Source organism: Artemia franciscana, chromosome 20, assembly GCF_032884065.1.
Source record: "Artemia franciscana chromosome 20, ASM3288406v1, whole genome shotgun sequence".
NCBI classification, from domain to species: domain Eukaryota; kingdom Metazoa; phylum Arthropoda; class Branchiopoda; order Anostraca; family Artemiidae; genus Artemia; species Artemia franciscana.
Window position 1 is genome coordinate 26,169,226 of NC_088882.1, and position 18,402 is coordinate 26,187,627.

At 34.7% G+C, this 18,402-nt stretch overlaps 1 protein-coding gene across 8 annotated transcripts in view; it reads right to left on the reverse strand.

Moving 5' to 3' along the window:
- Positions 1-18,402, reverse strand: part of LOC136039963 (protein kinase C, brain isozyme-like) — a 231,924-nt gene that overhangs the window by 43,515 nt on the left and 170,007 nt on the right. For all 8 annotated transcript variants that reach the window (XR_010620599.1, XM_065723995.1, XM_065723994.1 and 5 more), the window contains exons 10-11: positions 14,451-14,542; positions 8,108-8,309 (exon numbers count right to left, since the gene is read on the reverse strand). Coding sequence is in view for 7 of the 8 variants with exons in the window: in XM_065723995.1 (XP_065580067.1) it covers positions 8,108-8,309; positions 14,451-14,542 (294 nt within the window). In the remaining variant the exon portion in view is untranslated. The remainder of the gene's footprint in view (positions 1-8,107; positions 8,310-14,450; positions 14,543-18,402) is intronic.

Sequence of the window (18,402 nt, forward strand, 5' to 3'; positions counted from 1 at the left end):
AGGTTAGCATTATTTATAGCAAGGCACCACCTTGGAACTAATGACGAAAATAATGGAAACATCCTATCTTATCAGATGTCCTTTGCGGCATCACGGCAGAAAAAATATAATAAAAACAGCACAAATTCTAGTAGATTATATTGATTATACATTTGACATGTTTTGAATGTCTTTCACGTTTCTAAAATCTCTATATATTTTGTGTAGGACAATAATTCATAAAAAAAGGGAATTTTATTAGTTGTAGCACCCAATTTAAGGAAAATAACTAAATTATTACCAAATGTAATTTGGTAATATTACCAAATATCATTTGGTAATATTGGTCATTACCAAATGTAGTGCAATCAAGTTATCTTAGTTATCTATATCGGTTATCTATATTAGTTATCTATATAGTAATCTATATAGCTATCTATTATCCTAGTTACATAAAAGACTGGATTCTTTCAAGGTCAAATATATATATTATATTATATTTTATATTATATATTATATATATTTTTATATATAAAAATGTATATACATATATAATTCGTGTTGGTAGGGGGCAATATGAACTCATCAAAATCTAAAGAGAGAAGACATTTTTCACTTTTGTTTTGAATGAAAATGCCAATGGTACCAAAAATTTAGTTTTCAAGTCTGGGGGGAAGGTGTTATTGTCTAAAAGTTAATTTACCTTGGGTGTGAGGCTGGGTGGCCTGGGTTATTTTTGTGTCAATTTATAACAGACTACAGACAACATGTTTCCGCGAGTTCCTTGTGCAATTTTTTTTTCATGCTACATCCATGCAATGTATTTGAAAAATGCAAAAAGGTTATTTGGCTCTACCTCTCCTTACAATCATTTTGGTCAGATGCCTCATGGATGTTCAGATCCTCCTGTCTGACAATGTCCAAATTTTACATTGTCTTACAATCTACATTAGCTGATATCTGTTAAAGTAATAAATCTATGGGTTTTGCAAAATAAATGATTTTATATCTTTATGTTTAATTTTGACGAAAGATAAGAGTAATTTTGACCAAAAATGACTTTTATTCCAATGGAAAAATTTGATAAATTCTAAATTCTTCATTGTGCTACAATCTACATTATCTGATACCTGTTAAGGCAATAAATCTAGGGGTTTTGCATAATAAATGATTTTATAGCTTCATGGTTAATTTTGACCAAAGATAAGAGCAATTTTGATCAAAAATAATTTTTATTCCAATGGAATAACTTGCAAATACCAAACGACGGTAATTAATGACTCTTTATTAGTTTAATAAATAACAAGCTAGATTTCGACGTAAATTTCAATAACTTATCTAATAAACAAGATTTTTGTCAGATGATTTTGATAAAAATATACAAAATTATATATTCCTTTTTAAGTGGTAGGCCAATATGTTACATCAAAGATATCTCAGTTGTCTTACTGATCCGGAAAAGACAGCTCAGTATAAGTCAACAGTAATACCGGCTTATCGACGAGTTTATAACCCCTGAGTATCTGCAGAAGATACAGGAGACAAAGTCAAGATTAATAGGTTCCATCAAAACAGATTATGTTGCTCAAGGCTTAAGCAATTCATTATCCAAGATAGATGACTTTAAAGTTATATATTAGAAAGAAAAGTTCATGGCTGTCAAAAAATTCGTTCGCCGGGTACTACCCAGAAGAGATAACTGCATGTAGCCCCTTTGTCACAGAAGCTAGAAGATATGGGATTCACAGGTAGTTCCAATGGCGATTGCTGATACATCATCGCGTGACAAGCTATCTGGAAAAGTATCTATACTAATTACACCCGGCTCAAAACAACAAGATTTAAAGGAATACCAGTAAAGGGTTTTAGGTGTTAGTCATTCGAATAATTGGTTCAAGAGTGCAGGCATCAGCCCTCTTGTTCCTGCTGTGCCGGGCGCCAGAAATCAACAAGGCAAAACCCGAGTAAATCGGGCGGTATTAAATGTGCCCTACGTCCCAATAGAGAGAACAAGCACCAAAGCTATATCCTGTTATGCCAACCAATTAAAATGGTATGAACGAAGCGTCTCAGCCTCAAAAATAAATGACCCCGTTGCCCCATGGAAATAGACTAACTAAGTGGAATCTACTCCGATTATAGTGCAAACTGTGGGCAAAAGCGTCAAAGTCAATCAAGAACAAGAACAATTTTGTTCTATTTTAGTCCTCTCTACTTAAGTCACTTTTCATGCATGAAGCCAGAAGACAATTTACACGTGAAAGACTAAGCGGTAGCGATGCTGTTATGAAATTACAAGACTCTCCGTAGGATTTACAAATAGTTCCGTAGAGTTGGCGGGTTTAACTAGCTTTTTTTCATTAACATCTATCTTCCAGTATACCTGAAGAACCATCGTTTTGAGAAACACTATGGCGAAGGGTGCATCCATTTATGCAGATTTCAGTGAAGAATAGAAAACAGACGTTTTCGAATCTGTGAAAATTTCCAATGTAACCCCTATTCACCCGGTAAAAAACATACATTCTACTAGCGGCAATACCGAATCGGATATGTGTTTGACTGTGGTAAAGATCAGCAGCTTACCCATATACACAATGGAGAATGTACAAAATTGGCAATATGGAACCAAAGTTCCCACAAATAGAAAATGTAAGCGCTAATTCTGGCCACACCTATAGCAACCATCTAGGCCTTCCTTTTAGTGCCCCACCTCACTGTACTTCCAATGGAGTAGCTTACAAAACTTTACAAAAATAGACTTAAAACAAGATATTCTGTATTAACAGATTTGTAACAGCATCCTCAGCAAAATTAAAGTGCTCTATCAACTACAGGTGTACAGGATCCAGCCACTCTAAACATCTACTATGAGGAAAATTGCCATGCCCTACAAACCGCATAAAACCCAGCCGTCCCCGTCGTAATACCCATCCTGTTTCTTAAAAAAGCTAGGGACAAGATTATAAAGTTAAATAAGCGAAAAAAGTGCTAAGTCGTAGTCCAACAATTTGAACGAATCTAGTTGGAAGTAGTCTTCCAACTGTTTTAAAACAAAAAGGATTGCCTAAATTTAACCGAAAAAATTAAAAGCAAAGATGCTCACAAAGTTTTAGATCAAGCATAAAAAACCGAATGTGATATGGAATTGCTTCAAGAGATCCCAGAGCAGTGAATAAAACGTGCTACTCTGAAGTACTGGAAAATGAGTTGGTAAAACATTACTCTTTAGTGTTCGGTTGCAAAGATCCCAAGCTTGAACAGGAATGTAGCAAAAATTTTAATGAAAAACTAGAGACCGTATTAAAAGTGGGAAATGCCTTTGTGATATCTACATCGGCTGTAGTTAGGATAATCAAAATTAGGAAACAGAAAGGCACCCGATAACAGATACTGGTTTTGTCATGTTTTTCTCCTGTTCCAGATGTTATCGATTGTTTTATGGTCCCTAGTTCATTTTGTGCTGGTGTTCTTTTAAAACTCCAGAAAAAGGAAAACACTTAAATCAGTGCAGAGGATATACAAAGCCATTATTCTTTCTAGTGTCTAAATTCCCTGAGCTACCTTTTCCCCCAAGGATATTCGGGGAAGTGTATATTGGATTATCGTCAGTTTAGGTTCGTCCGATGCCTGAGTTCTATACCTGTACATAGACTTTTAAAGAAAGGTATTCATAAGTTGCACATAATAGAGTCCTTTCTCTTTATGTACAGCGCAGATATCTCTGTTGTGCTCCGATCAGCAGTACAGGTGTTACTGCGCTTACAAAGGTTTGTAAGCACAGATATCTCTGTTGTGTTCCGCTCAGCAGTGCAGTCTCAGGTGTTACTGAAATTACTCGAGTTTAGGGTTAATGCCCATTTCGTAGCCCTTTTGTTTTTCTACTATTTGGTCCATTTTATGAAAATCATACTGATAGGAAAACACCTCATCTAGTTTAACACCCTTTAATCTAGTTTAATAGAGTGTGCTTGTGAATGATTCAGCATCAGTCTATAAGACATAGACTCACTTTAATCTTCGGGCGATCAAAGCGGGGACCTAGACCTGCTTTCAATTTTGGGTGACCTAGGCTCTTTTTCACGTCCAGACTACCTATTGTTGTTAACTGCAACGTTGCTTCTCTACAAGAGAAAACTGATCATTTGATAACTGAATACGAAACAGTCGGTTTTAGAGTCAATGCACTCTCAAGACTTTGCGAGTACAGAGTCAAGAATGCTAAGGGACTTTAGTCCTTCAGTGGCAAAGCAGTGACCTTACATAGGTGACGGCTGAACAAATATAAATTTTCCCTGAAAAATATATGAAGTGCCTGCGAATGATACACGGTCAGGATATTTGCGAAAATTACAAACGATATTCGCTCGAGATATGACAAGCTTGTCTCTATAAAGTTTAGTTTGAACAGAAGGATTTTTGCAAGCTGGTGAGCTGTTGTTCTACACAACCTGGGTAGCGATTCACTATTATGGGGTTGGTTAAGGCAAACTGATAAACACAAAATCCGGTCTGTTTCATGTAAATAGCTCAAGTTTTTGCTTTGAAACCTGGCATACGAGAAAAATACATTTATTTTCAGATGTCAGAATATGCTAAACCCAATTGTCGCTGAACAGTCTCCTGAAAAACTGCTGAAAAAATGCATCTGAAGCATTATTTGAGGTTTTGCCGCTTCTAAAGATTTATAAGTATAAATGAAGATGTCATTATTTAATTTTATTCTTTGTTACTGAAGTATTCTTATTTCCGTTTTTCTTGTTTTCTATTAATCCACTTTGTAGCCAAATATCGTCTCAATATAATTATATTGACTGGCCAGTGTGGACACATACTGGCCAGTATGTGGCCAGACACGTTGAAATAGAATCGCTGTCAGCATGCAACGAAAACTTAAATTATCCTGCATAAATGTCGAACGGCTGCTGTGAATATAGAAGATAGGAGACGCAACTCCCCCAGATTCGATATTTTTAACAGACTAGCCTAATTGGAATAAAAGAGATGAATTTGTCATGGTGGGGGTGAAAACAGGAAAGCACACTTTAGAAAGTTTTTTTGTAACATAAGATTGTGATCCCTATCTTCTTAATAAAATTTCTTTTTCTACGTTTTTCGAAAATTAAATTTTTGCCATTGACCCCAAAATATTTTTCTTTAGAATCTGATTCGACTAGCTTAGTTAGAAAATAGGTTTATGCATATTTTCCACACTCAAGTACAATTAATCACCCATAAATCTTGGAGAATTTTCAACCAGATAATATTAAAGCATTAATATAAAAAACTAGCAATGCTCCCTCTTTTTTTTTAAATTCTCTTCACTGCTTGTTATAATACTTGGTCAAAGGGGCCTCTAAGCGGCTAAAATGTCCTTTTTTTAGACAATAGGTTAAACCGAGGTATATTTTGATTAAAAGAGATAATTATACAACTCGATGCACCTTTCAACCTCAAAATATAAATTTTAATTTAATCACGGTAAATGTTTGTTGTAAGACATATATAATAATAATAATAAAAAAAGAAATATACCTTTTGATTCCATATGAAATGTTCTTTCAAAATGTAATAATCCCCACCATTGGAATTACGCCGCCTACTAACGGGGCTAAATTTACCCTAAAGCTGTAGCCTATACAAAAGCTTGCTGATTTTGTGGGTTTGCATTATTTTTTTTTTTGCTTATTTCTCATCAAAAATGGGTTCATAGTGCCAAGTAAAAGTAATTTGAAAAAAATAATGCCAGCAAACTTTTGTATATATTTGTAACTCATCTCAATCGCGTTTCGATCCCACCCACAAAATAGCGAAAAGTAAAAGACTTATAATATTATAATATTTAATAGTAAAAAACACAATCATTTGCAATAGCTAACATTAAAATATTGACTTAATATCGGATTTGAAGCGAACGGTAAGTTTTATCCTAGTTCCTAGTTAAGTTTTTCTTTAAGAGCTCAAAATGGAGCAACGGTAACGATTAGTCTATTTGGGAATGCATCGATTACCATATCCATCTTTTAGCTAGCAAATTAGTTAAAACATCCCTAAATTTACTGAAAAAGAAAAGAGTACAACTTGGTACTTTTAAGGCATCAAGATTTAGGTATGATAAAGGTCAAGCTTCTTTTCTCTAGTTTTAAGGTTAAAAGTCAACCTACTTCACAAAATAGTTATCCGTCTTTAATAAAAACCAGTAAACACTTTCATAATCTTTCTAAATGGGGAAGTTTCCTAATTATAGCAATAAGAAAAAAGACCTCTTTCTTTATCTCTTTCTTCTCTTCTCCTGGGACACCTGTTAATGTACAGGGAAAAAAAAACACCAGAACTTGGAAAAAGAAACAGACTTTCGTGTGGAACTAATAAATAAAAGAAAAAACGTTAGGAAATAACACACATTGCTATTCTTATAACACATGAAATAAAAACCTAAAACATTTATTTTTGCTAGAACATTCATAAAATAAATTCTGCTCGTGAATTGGAATAGATATTAAAGCTTTTCACAGCAAGTTCTTGCTCCCTAGTGTTTATAAAAATTATAAATCTCTCAGTAGTCACTCTAGAGCTCATGGGTCCCGAACTCGAGGAGCCAAACGAGAAAAAGATATAGTTGGCTCTTCAGAGTTTTCACGATGTTGCTGTCTATTAGACAAACTTGAACTCATTCCCTTTATCAGGACTATCTTGACAATATCATCTATTAATTATATCTCTAATATTTAAAAAAAAAAAAAAACACCTCATGTGAAAATGACAAAAAAAATTAAATTTTCTCTGATTTTTAAAATAGGCATTGAATACCTTCGATTAGAGGTTTACGACGATGGTGATTTCAATGGTGCACTTCTCATTTGAACCCAGCACTACCATTTTCGAGGAGTTTCAAAATATTTTTCTATAGGCCTACACATAGTTAGTTGGAATTTTAACTAGGTAACAGATATTACGGCAACAATAATATAAAAGGAGTTGAAAATAAAAATAAAAATCTCTCAAATGTATTGTTGAAGGAAAACCCTGATGAAGAATGGAAACGAAGATTTTGAAAAGAAGAAGTCTAGCCTTAACGGAAAGCATCATGGGGAAGTCGAAAATACATCCTTAATTTTTTACCGAAAAAGAAAATAGCTTAGCTAAATAGGCTAGTTTTCAACTTTCCCAGGGCCTCCGTTTCAAATAAGAAGAGAAAAACAATAGCAACCTATACTAAATTAAGCCATAAACTCTTAGCTTTTACCGTATGGTTAAGAGTATTTACCAGAGCAAATGACTTTTATAATAAACCGAATTGCAAATTACTTTCATAAGAGAGAATTAACCTACGAATTGAAGGGAAGAAGATGAGCACATCCAAAATATCAACTTGTGCACTACTGAAAAAGTCAAATACGGTTTCTTGCGAAAATGAGAATGGCAAAATTAGAATTTCTATTTAATTAATTTCTATTTAACTTAATTAATTTGGCTCATTATATACTGGTCTTGTACACTTATAACCAACAAAATATCATCCCTGAAATTTTAGGGGGAATATATTTTTTCATTCGTGCAGTGGGGAGGGTTTTGTCGTTTTTCAAATTCCCAGTGAGAATACAAAAAATGCATTTTCAATTAAACCATATATCAAAAAGCATTTTTACTAAATATAGGGAGAGGGGGAACTATAAAACACGGAAAAATACCCCGAAATCAAAATACTACGTCATGATAACAAAATTGCTTGTGCTGAAAACCTGAGTCACCCTACGACTTATTAAGTTTGACCCTAATATCAAATAATGGAAAGAAAATGAAAAACAACGCTCAAGACTCAGATAAATATTTCGATTTTTTTTTCAAAGCCGTAAATGAGAATTTTATCATTTAACCTCTTGTCTCATTCTTCATTTTTGTTTTAGATGAAAATGTTGCATATATTTTGCATAATATGACATAGCAAGTGAAAAGTCTTGGTTGTAAGAAGCCTAAGAGAATTTTCAAGAAAAATGAAGGACCTTTAGATTGATCTTAGAAACGGTACCCCCACCCCCCCTCTTGCATACAGGGTTTTCTGGCTACATTACTATAGTTTATGGTCAGATAAAGAAAACCTGGTTAGATAAAAGAAAGTCTATTTTACCTCCGGTGCAATATAATCTGGGGTTCCACAGAATGTTTTGGTTGTTTTATCTCCATGAATGCCAAGCTTACACATTCCGAAATCTGCAATTTTAATATGTCCGTCTTGATCCAGCAACACATTATCCAGCTTTAAGTCTCGGTAGACAATTCCTTGGGAATGAAGGAAGAACAAGCCAATAGCAATCTCTGATGCATAAAAACTAAAAAAAATGCAAATAAAAACATACAACTAAAGTGTCGGTATCAGCTCAGAATTACACATTTTTATTGAACATTTCCTAGAAACCCCCTGAAACTCTAAGAAGGACGTTTATTTCAGGGATGAACAGTTTCAGGTCATCCTAAGACCTTCTGTTGAAATATTTGGCAGTAGTGCAACATAAATATCACCACTTAAGAATCAGGTGCAAATACTTTCTCACTGTTTAGAAATCGATAAGAGAAAACCTTTAATAGCTAAAAACTCTTTTGGCTACTTGTAACATTTTAGACATTTTCTGTTTTCAGTAACGACCTAAAACACGGTAAAGTTATCTATTTTTCGAAAAAGTGTAATTAATACTAGTCCTTGGGCAATAAATAATAGAAGTAAATTGTCAAAATGCCTAGGCTAAACCGGCCAAATTTAGTACCTAGAAAACCTTTTTGAGCGAAATTTGCTCACCGTACGACACTAATTCCAGATATTTTGGTCATACGCAAGCAAAGTTAGCAATTTTAGAACATTATGTAAAGTACGAATAGAGACCAACCAATTTTATATGTTTTTTTTTGTTGCTTCTTCATTTTCATCACTACTTACATTTAATATTAGCAATATACAATTCGCTGGTGATGTTGTTCGGATGTCCCAAAAGAAGGGAGCAACCTAAAGTACGTTCAATAGAGAAGAAGTACTTTTACTACCCATGGACTGACAAAGTAAAGTTTGAAAAGGACATGTAACAGCCGTAGAATTTCCCCAAGTAACGTTAGATGGAATTGCTTGTTTTTGTTATTTTCTTACAGAATAACTTTAGTTCCTACTCAAGCACTTTCTATTGCTCTTAAATTCCTATATTTAGAAGTTTTCTTAAAACCAAGTCACTGTTCTTGATCAGCCTATTCTTTTGGTTCAGGATGTCAAATACTCCAAGGTTTAATCCCACTGAAAAGAAACATCTTAGAGAAAAAGCATTAGGAGCACTTTCCCATAGATGAAATCTGGTTACACTTTTTGCAGAGACAGAACAAAAGGGACGATTTAGTCCTTTAATAGACAAGGGAATAAAAAAAAGTTGTAAAGTAAAACTTTGGATATGCCTTTCATGTTAACGAACGCATTTCCCACCTCCGTCCTGTGGTGGCGCAGTGAGTTTGACCTTAGCTTGGTAATACGGGATCCAGAGATCGAATCATGCTGCAGCAATGCACTGCAGGGCCGACGCAGGGACCTTAGTAGTCAAGAAGCGTCGCTAATCTGATACAATACAATACAAATACGGCATTTCCGGTGAGAATTAATACAGGAAGCTATTTTGAAAAATAAAAGTTGTATACATTCCCTTGTCAGGTTAGTTGATTTACTGAAACAAACAAAGGAAATTGAATACTCAAAGAAAATTAAAATCATTTGTTAAGATTGTAAACGATGATTCAGAAAATAATACTAGATATTCTTGCATTTGGAGAATTTTAGATGGTTCTAATAACACATAGAAAAGAATTTAGAGCCTAGAATTTGATATAGTAGTGTGTTGACGAGATCATTTTAGGTAATAAGTTCGTGAAGCAGCAGATAATATTTTAGGATGAAAGGTTAGAAAGCAAGCTTGAAATCTTAGCAAAAAAGTTTTAAGAGAGGTAGGAGAAATAAGAATTTCACATAACAATATTTTTTAAAATGGAAAATATAATAGGAAGAATATAGCGAGAGTACTGTGGTGGCGCAGTGGTTTTGACCTGATCTTGGTAATACAGGACCCAGAGATCGAATCATGCTGCAGGAATGCACTGCAGGGCCGACACAGGGACCTTAGTAGTCAAGAAGCGTCGTTAATCTGATACAATACAATACAGAATATAGCGAGATAAGTATTGAAAGCATTAAATTAAAATTTCAGGGAGGAAAAAGGGGGGCTAAAATATGAATTACTGTGTATCTGGATGATGCAGCTCAGGGGCACGATAATAATATATTTTACTGGAATATTAAAAAAATTAGGAGTATTAGTTAAGACTAATCATAATTGCAGCGATAGCTGCAATCTAGTAAAGAGCAAACCACATCCTTAACAAACTAAACTTTTAAAATATTTTTCTAAAAAAAAACGGTAAAGTGAAAAAAATTGTCATTTGAAGCTGATTCAGGAATGGTAATTATGACATCGATTAATGTTAATGCAATAATTCATTTTAAAACTCAATTTAAAGACAGGATTAAGGTTTATGCGTGACGTAAGTGGGTATAGGCAGAGCAAATTGAGCGAGCACTCGCTCAACTTGTAGGGAAGAGCATAAAAACAATTTGCATATTTTCGATAATTTATAAGAGTAAGAGGGCTTAGCAACAAAAGGTAATGAAATGGTTGCGACGTTAGGAAGACTGTTCTAGTAAAAGAGCAATGATTTGTTACTTTTTTCAGGGTGGACAAAAACATAGGGACAAATATAAAAAATTGTGAACATCAGTGCCTCCAAGAATAAGAGATAATAACGCTCAGACCACACTTGTAGACAAAATCAATGCATGGCTACACTGCCAAATATACGTCCTCGATTTAATTTACTGCATTAAATTATGCTTATTTTTCAAGCCTAAACTTTATGGTTAAAAGAGAGCCAAGAGCTTCTTCCCACCAAGTTTCATTACGATCTCTCCTCTCTGAAAGTTTTCCAAGATTTCCGGTTTCCTTCTCCAACTCCCCCAAATGTCACCGGATCTGGTTGGGATTTAAAATAAGAGCTCTGAGACTAAGATCCCTAAATTAAGATCTGATAACCCGTTCTTCTAATCTTGCGAATTAACCGTCCTTCCACTCCCCCCTCTCCAGATGGCAAAATCGGGGAGGCGACTATTTATAATTTAATCTGGTCGGTTCCCTCATACGCCTGCCAACTTTCAGCGATCGTTATATTGATCACGTATCCAACTTCGGATCTTCTTCATGTAAAAACCGGGGTGGTCCAGAATTCGAACCTGAGACCTCTCGAACCTTTAGCGAGAATCATAACCCTAGTCCACAAGCCATTCTTAAGAAGAGCAATCATTTGTTTTATCGTCAACTAAAATTCTTTCCAACCATCTTGTTCACTCGCTCTCCCCCCCAGATGGTCGAATCGGGGAAGAGACTGTTATATTTAATCTCGTCTGGTCCCTAATACGCCTGCCAACTTTCATCGTCCTAGCTTATCTGGAAGTGCCCAAACTAGCAAAAGTGGGATCGACAGACCAAAAGACCGACAGAAATTGCAATTACTATGTGTCACTTTGTAAATACCAAGTGCCATAAAAATCTGACTGGATGTTTAAGCCACCATTTTCAAAATAGAAAAAGATGGAAGCTCAAAATAGCACTTATGTGGCAAAAGGTGCAAAGAAATTGGATTAGCAAACAGTACTAAGGACAAAAAAGTGTTCCTATAGGCTTTTCAAAAATACGTTACCACTTCAATATTCCACTTTTGCAACACAAAGGTGACCTTAAAATCCCGGAAATATCACGGTATTCATTTTTTTTTATTTACTTTTTTTATTAACTGGTGTGACCATTGCGTGCCTCGGGTTTAAGGGATAGAGCTTTAAGAGAGGAAGAGGAAGCGTTGACCAGATTTTCACAATTACACTAATATTTGAAAAGTGATTGAAAAGGAAAGTATGCCTCACAATTACTATCGTGACATTTGACAACCATGTGTTGACATTCCATCTTCTATACTCCTGGCGTGAATAATACTGGAAAAGGAAGGAAGAGGGCAAGTGAATGCGCTTGTTCCCTGGCGCAATATGTGTTAGGACACCATTTAGACAAATAGACATTTTGTTAATTTTGAATCCTTAAGGCATTTGTTAGCAAGCAATGCTTTGACAAAACTGCATCTGTTCCAAGGAAAGAAAAAAAGATACACAACGCCTCTGCTGAGAAAAACAGTTTAGTGAAAGACCCCTTAAAGATCAGATGAATGTCGATATTATTTTAAAATATCTAAATGAAGAGAAAAAATTCATTTAATTTGTTCTCCTGAAATTTCTCTTCCAACAGAATTGCCAGGATAATTCAACCTGTTACAAATGAAGGTTCCGATTTCCCAGAAGCAATACATAACAGTGGCTCTAAAAACATCATTTAATCTAGGACCAAATACAAGTTTCATTCCAGCAATTTCTTGGAAACAAATAAGCGCAAAATGAGTTTCTCGTGTTCAATTAAGGTCCAATGGGTTTTCATTTGAAATTGTTTTTCAAATTTAGAATTTGGCATTCTTTTCTCATTTGAGATAAGTAACATTAATTTGGTACACTAGAATACCTATAATTTAGAGCAAAATGAAAGATTTAGTGTTCAAAGGACAGGATTTAGAAAAAAGAAATCCACATCCAAGATATAGGCTGACTCGTAGATAAATGCAGGATCAACTAGATATGATAGGTAAGAAACCTTTTAGCTAAAAATGAGATTAATAAACAAAAAATACCAGTTATTATCGGTTCGACGAAAATACGATATCTCGACAAATGACTGCCACCTGGGAAATTACTTCAGTAACTGAAAGTGACAAATACCAGAAAGAAAAGAGCTCAAATACCACCTTTTCTTCTATAGAAGGTAAAATTGAGCAAGTTAAGATCAAGGCAACAAACACTTTGTCCAAATGTTATATACATGAAGTCATAAGTTTTAAAATTTTGGGAGGGGATTATGCCCCAGCATTTCCAATTTTTAGTTCGCATCAGAAACTAATGAAATTCACATCTAGGTCAAGGGTTAATTTAGGAGGGGAGGGGGGAAAGTGCAAGTGCAACAAGGAGCTTCGTTTTCAGCGATTTCAAATGTAATATTTCTCTTTTTTCTATTTATACAAGTTTCAATGTAATTAAATACATATACTGTTTGTATTTAAACATCAGAAAACCCTATTGTAGAGGTTGCTATGCCTTCAGCCACGTAGAAGACCAAAGTTGAAGCAGAATCCTATCCATAAAACAGTAATACACTTCTCCTTCAAACCAAAACTACAGTAAAAGCATCATCGATAAAACTTATCCAAAAAAATTACTGACCATTGAAAATTTTGTAAAAACTGACACAGCGGGACGCTATTAATTGATTTACAATCATCGATATGTACAATTTAACAGCAAGAAATCATAGGTATATGGGACTGATCGCCCATATGATAACTTAGTTAGGCCTGGGTGTGATATGGAAAAGATCATAGATTAGATAGAAAAGACAAGGTTTAAGGGGGCTGCCCCCCTTGACCCCTTACTATTAACTCTAAAATGTGAAGTTTCGTCCCAGTATTTTAAAACGACTGTTCAAACCAAAGGGCTGTTGAATTATAACAAGAAGCATTTTGAAAGCCCTAAAAAACTTTAGCATAAGAAGTGACGAGTTGAGGAGGGGGCAGCACCCCTAATATGGTGAATAATTTCTGCGCGTCTTAAGTATTGATGTTGCTCCTTACTTTCAATAAAATTTGAGCCAGATTTTCCTCCCAATTTCAGCCCCACATAATTCCTAAAAGGGCATATTTCACCCTTTTACCAAGAACACACCTATGCCCTAGACTTATTTACACATTCCTTTGCGTAGCGGCCATATGGCCGAACTTTCGTACCCTCAAATTCACCAGAAGAAAATAATAGGCACACCAATTTGCACAAGATACCCGTCCCCCGTCAGATATATAACAGAGGCACAACAGCCAATTGTTACCTTGTCTTACAATTTGATCCTTTTTTTAAATGTGTACCACAACACTAAAATTGTCAACCCCTCTTAATTTTTGAAATGATGGATCACATGAATATGAATAATGGTTCACAAGAGCAATTTTTGTACAAGAAAACGGACCTCATCCACTTTGATCATAAAAGACTATATATTAGCATTTTAAGAAAATCAATCAGTTTTGGTTCAAAAGTTTATTTTCTTTCTAGTATCACTCTTTAATAAGGGAAAAAAGGTTACGCTCCAATTCCTTAGGCGATTGAGTCAGGTAACCATCGCATATCTTAAGCACATTTTGATTTTACTCTACAATCGCTTTGAAACCTGTGCCTTTCGGCTTGCCTTATAGAACGAAAGAAAATAATCAAATCTTATGGCAGTAAAAAAATATACATGGAAAAAACTTACGCAGCAACAGGCTCCTTGAATTTGCCACACTGTTGAATTTGGAACATCAAATCACCTCCATTAACGTATTCCATTACAAAATACAATCGATCCTGGGAAAACAAACAATTCAATACTAAATCTCATCTAGAAAATCTTCAACAGAGTAAACAGGAGTCATGAAAACAATAGCTTGAGAGTAATATGTATTACTAGAACACAAATTATTATCAAATTATCAGTTAACTACCCTTAGAAACAGTATATATTAATAAAAAAAGGAAAGTGAAAGCTGTCAGTTCTAATTTAATATGTAATCTACATTGTTGCTACCTCTTATGTACACACAATAAATAAATATATATAGTATTATATAAATAAAACTCGAAAGAAGTTTAAAAGGGAAAACAAAGATGGCGACCACATGTGTAGTGACACCTATTGCTTCTCTGTCGTTGTTTCAGTTTATATCACGCGGTACGAGATATTAATAATTTTAAAGAGGCAGTTTTTAGATACTTATAAGTTTCTTGTTGGACACATTCAAGGTAAAATATGTGCTTTTATTTGTTTAAATATTTGTGGGGCTGTCACACACCTGGACGTCAGCTTATGCCAGATGTCGACGCCCTGTTGGACCCAAATTAATTAAAATTCAGCACCCTTGCACCCACTCAGAGTTGGGTCTCTATGAATGTACTCAGAATCAACTGTAAGAAAGGAGGTGTATGCAAAGAATTTTTCTCAAATGAAGCGGTTAAGCAAATCTCGGATAAGCAAAAGTTTATAGATTTTTCTGGCAAAGGGGATTCTTTTCTCTATATTGGTATTCAGATTAAATGTTTGGACTTGTAGACCCAGAGTCGGCACCGTAAAAATGTCAGTATAAGTCAGAAAGATAAGAATATTATCAGCAATGCGGTCAATCGTGGCGGGAGGAGGGAGGACTTGTACTTCCTAAATGAAGCAAAAAAAACCTCCCTCAGGGTGTTTTCATAAGAAATGTCTGTTTCTTCTATAGTTTGAGCGATAAAGGATTAAAGAATGCTCCCCCCCCCCTTTGATTTGGAAATACATTATACTCCACCTCTAAATTTTTGCAAACTGACAAACCTAATGATTCTTATGGTACCCCTTAGACTTACGTTATTTATCCCAGTAACAAAGTTCTGACAATCGAAGAAGAATAATTACAAATGAAATTAATATAATTAGCCAAAAGAGATAAATAAGGTGTTTTAATTTTTCAATTAAAACGTCATTATGTTGTCAAGAGAGAAAAGCACAATCAGGGAGCTTTAATATATATACATATATATATATATATATATATATATATATATATATATATATATATATATATATATATATATATATATATATATATATATATATATATATATATATATATATATATATATATATATATATATATATAGATGGCAACCCTGACAAAAACGTTAATAAAGTCATTATTTAATATCGCTTGTTTCATGTTAACATCCATTTTACGGTGTGACATTCAATTTCCTCCTTAAGAGCAGATCCCGTGTTATCACTCAAGTTCATACATTGATAAGGATGCAGACTTCTGGAAATAAATTACTTCCATGGGAAATATTGCCTTATGAAAATCTCGGATTGATGCTAAATCCTATATTATGCTCCACTAAGCGAACTCAAATCTTTTCGTTAGAAACGTCTTTTCTCATAATGGTTTAGCGCTAAGCACGGAAATATGAAAGTTTCATCGTACAAGTCTATGATGTGAAAACGAAGTGTAATTATCAATTTCTGTGGGAAAATAAAGATCAATTAAAAACTTTAGAGTTAAAAAAAAGTTACATACACTGGACGAATATTCACGTCTCCGAAGTCCTCAACAAATACATCAGTAGACAATCCTATCTTTAAGAAACACACGTGATACATGGCTCACTAAACAGCTTCGCTTGTTTATTGTTTTCTATTTTTTCTGTGCGTTTTTTTGTGTGTGGTTTTATGTGTGCTTTTTTTGTGCATTTTTTCTGGCTTTGATATCAATATTAATTCACGAGGGTAAGTTCTAAATAAATTTTGTGTTTGATTTATTTCAGAGTAACATAGGCATGATAATTTTAAACTGTAGTTAGTTCCCTTTTCGGTATCTAGCTTTTCCTCTACACCTCTAGAGGTAAATTTGAATAAAAAACAAAAACATGAATAAACAGAGGAAACAGGTCTCCTCTATAGGTAACTGTGGATAAAAATCGACACTTACCGAATCAGCACTTTTGAGGTAAAAAAAAGAGAAAGAAAAGAAGGAAAGTTCAAAACGAGCTGAGGTGAGCATCAAAAATACCTAAAAAAAAAACATCTGGAATTGGAAGTGGTTCCAATGATAGGGGATTTGAGCAGTAAGAATTGAATATTTCTGCACAACTTGGTTTAGGATTTCAGGGCTTCAGAGCTCTTCAACTTCAGAGCTGCCAGCACCGTAACTGCGCACGAAAACTTATAAATTAATTAATAATTAACTGATTATAAATTAACTGATGTATCCTACTCTTAATCAAGAGAAAGTGACTCTTATTCTTGTCTCACTGGTGAGAAGTATTCGGTCTAATCAAACTTACTATTCTTGATCTATCGCTGTTTTAAAGTGTGGTTCTTGCAATTTTAAATACACCATTGAATCATCAGTGTTGATTCTAAAACAAGGTGCTTGCACTTTGGCAATCATCATAAAAAAAAAACATGCATTTCTATGTTGTGTACACGAGTAGGTGAGAGCGCTAAACTAGGGAGAAGCATTTGGTCTTGTCAAATTCAGCATTATTGCTTTTGGATAATTTCGGTACTTTGCAAAGCGACTGTGTTTGGAAAGACAAGTTATGCGAAAAACGGGGTTTGATTCCACTATAAAAGGTTAAAATGAAAAAAAATTTGCGAGTTGTTAGGCCACAATTTGGGAATGAAGGACGACAGGTGTTCAAAAACTAAACTTGTTCCCAGTTCAGCAGGGGCCTAGCAAAAAAAATGAGAGAGCGAGAGAGAGAGAGAGCGAGAGAGAGAGAGAGAGAGAGAGAGAGAGAGAGAGAGAGAGAGAGAGAGAGAGAGAGAGAGAGAGAGAGAGAGAGAGAGAGAGAGAGAGAGAGAGAGAGAGAGAGAGAGAGAGAGAGAGAGACAGAGAGAGAGAGAGAGAAGAGAGAGAGAGAGAGAGAGAGAGAGAGAGAGAGAGAGAGAGAGAGAGAGAGAGAAGAAGCAAAAAAAATAGTGTTATGAAAGACATGTCCATAGTTTTTTGGCGTTCCCTGATGTGCTTCAGCACATAGAATGTCATGAGTGCATTTTATGATGGACTCGGTCATCATGGTTAATAAAATATATACTTAGCGTTCAATGGCAGAAAGGCTTTACCACTTTCTTAGCACTGATCTTGATTATATGTAAAAATTTCTCCTAGAAATTTTATTTTATTTGGTACTGTAAACAACTGAAAGCCAATAAGATATTGCGACGAAAAAAAAAAAATGTAATGAGTAGACTTTTTTAGATAGGCATCTGATAGCCTAATTTACTTACAAGTGCATAATGAACAGGACAATGGGCAGGATAAAAAAGTAACCTTAAATGATCACAGCGATGAAATTTCCGCTACAAAGGTATTTCCCTTCGTAAAGGGCACTTCTAGTTAGAACCCTTTACATATACCCGGGGTAAAATAACCTCATTAGTAAAAAACAGTACGGGTTCCCTCAGAAACATTGAAATGTGACTGCCTGGAAGCCTGCTGAAAAAATCCTCGAAACTCGTAAAATTTGTGGTTATCTGCTAGAGGTATTTCGACATTTTTTTCAGCAATCGCCCCCCTTGTGTAGTTCCCGATGGGTCCAAGTCCAATGAGTGTCGTCTTGTAAAAGCTGGTGTTTTCCAGGAAAGTATCATTGCACCCAAACTTTTCCTGGTATATATGAATGAAATAAGGGACAAT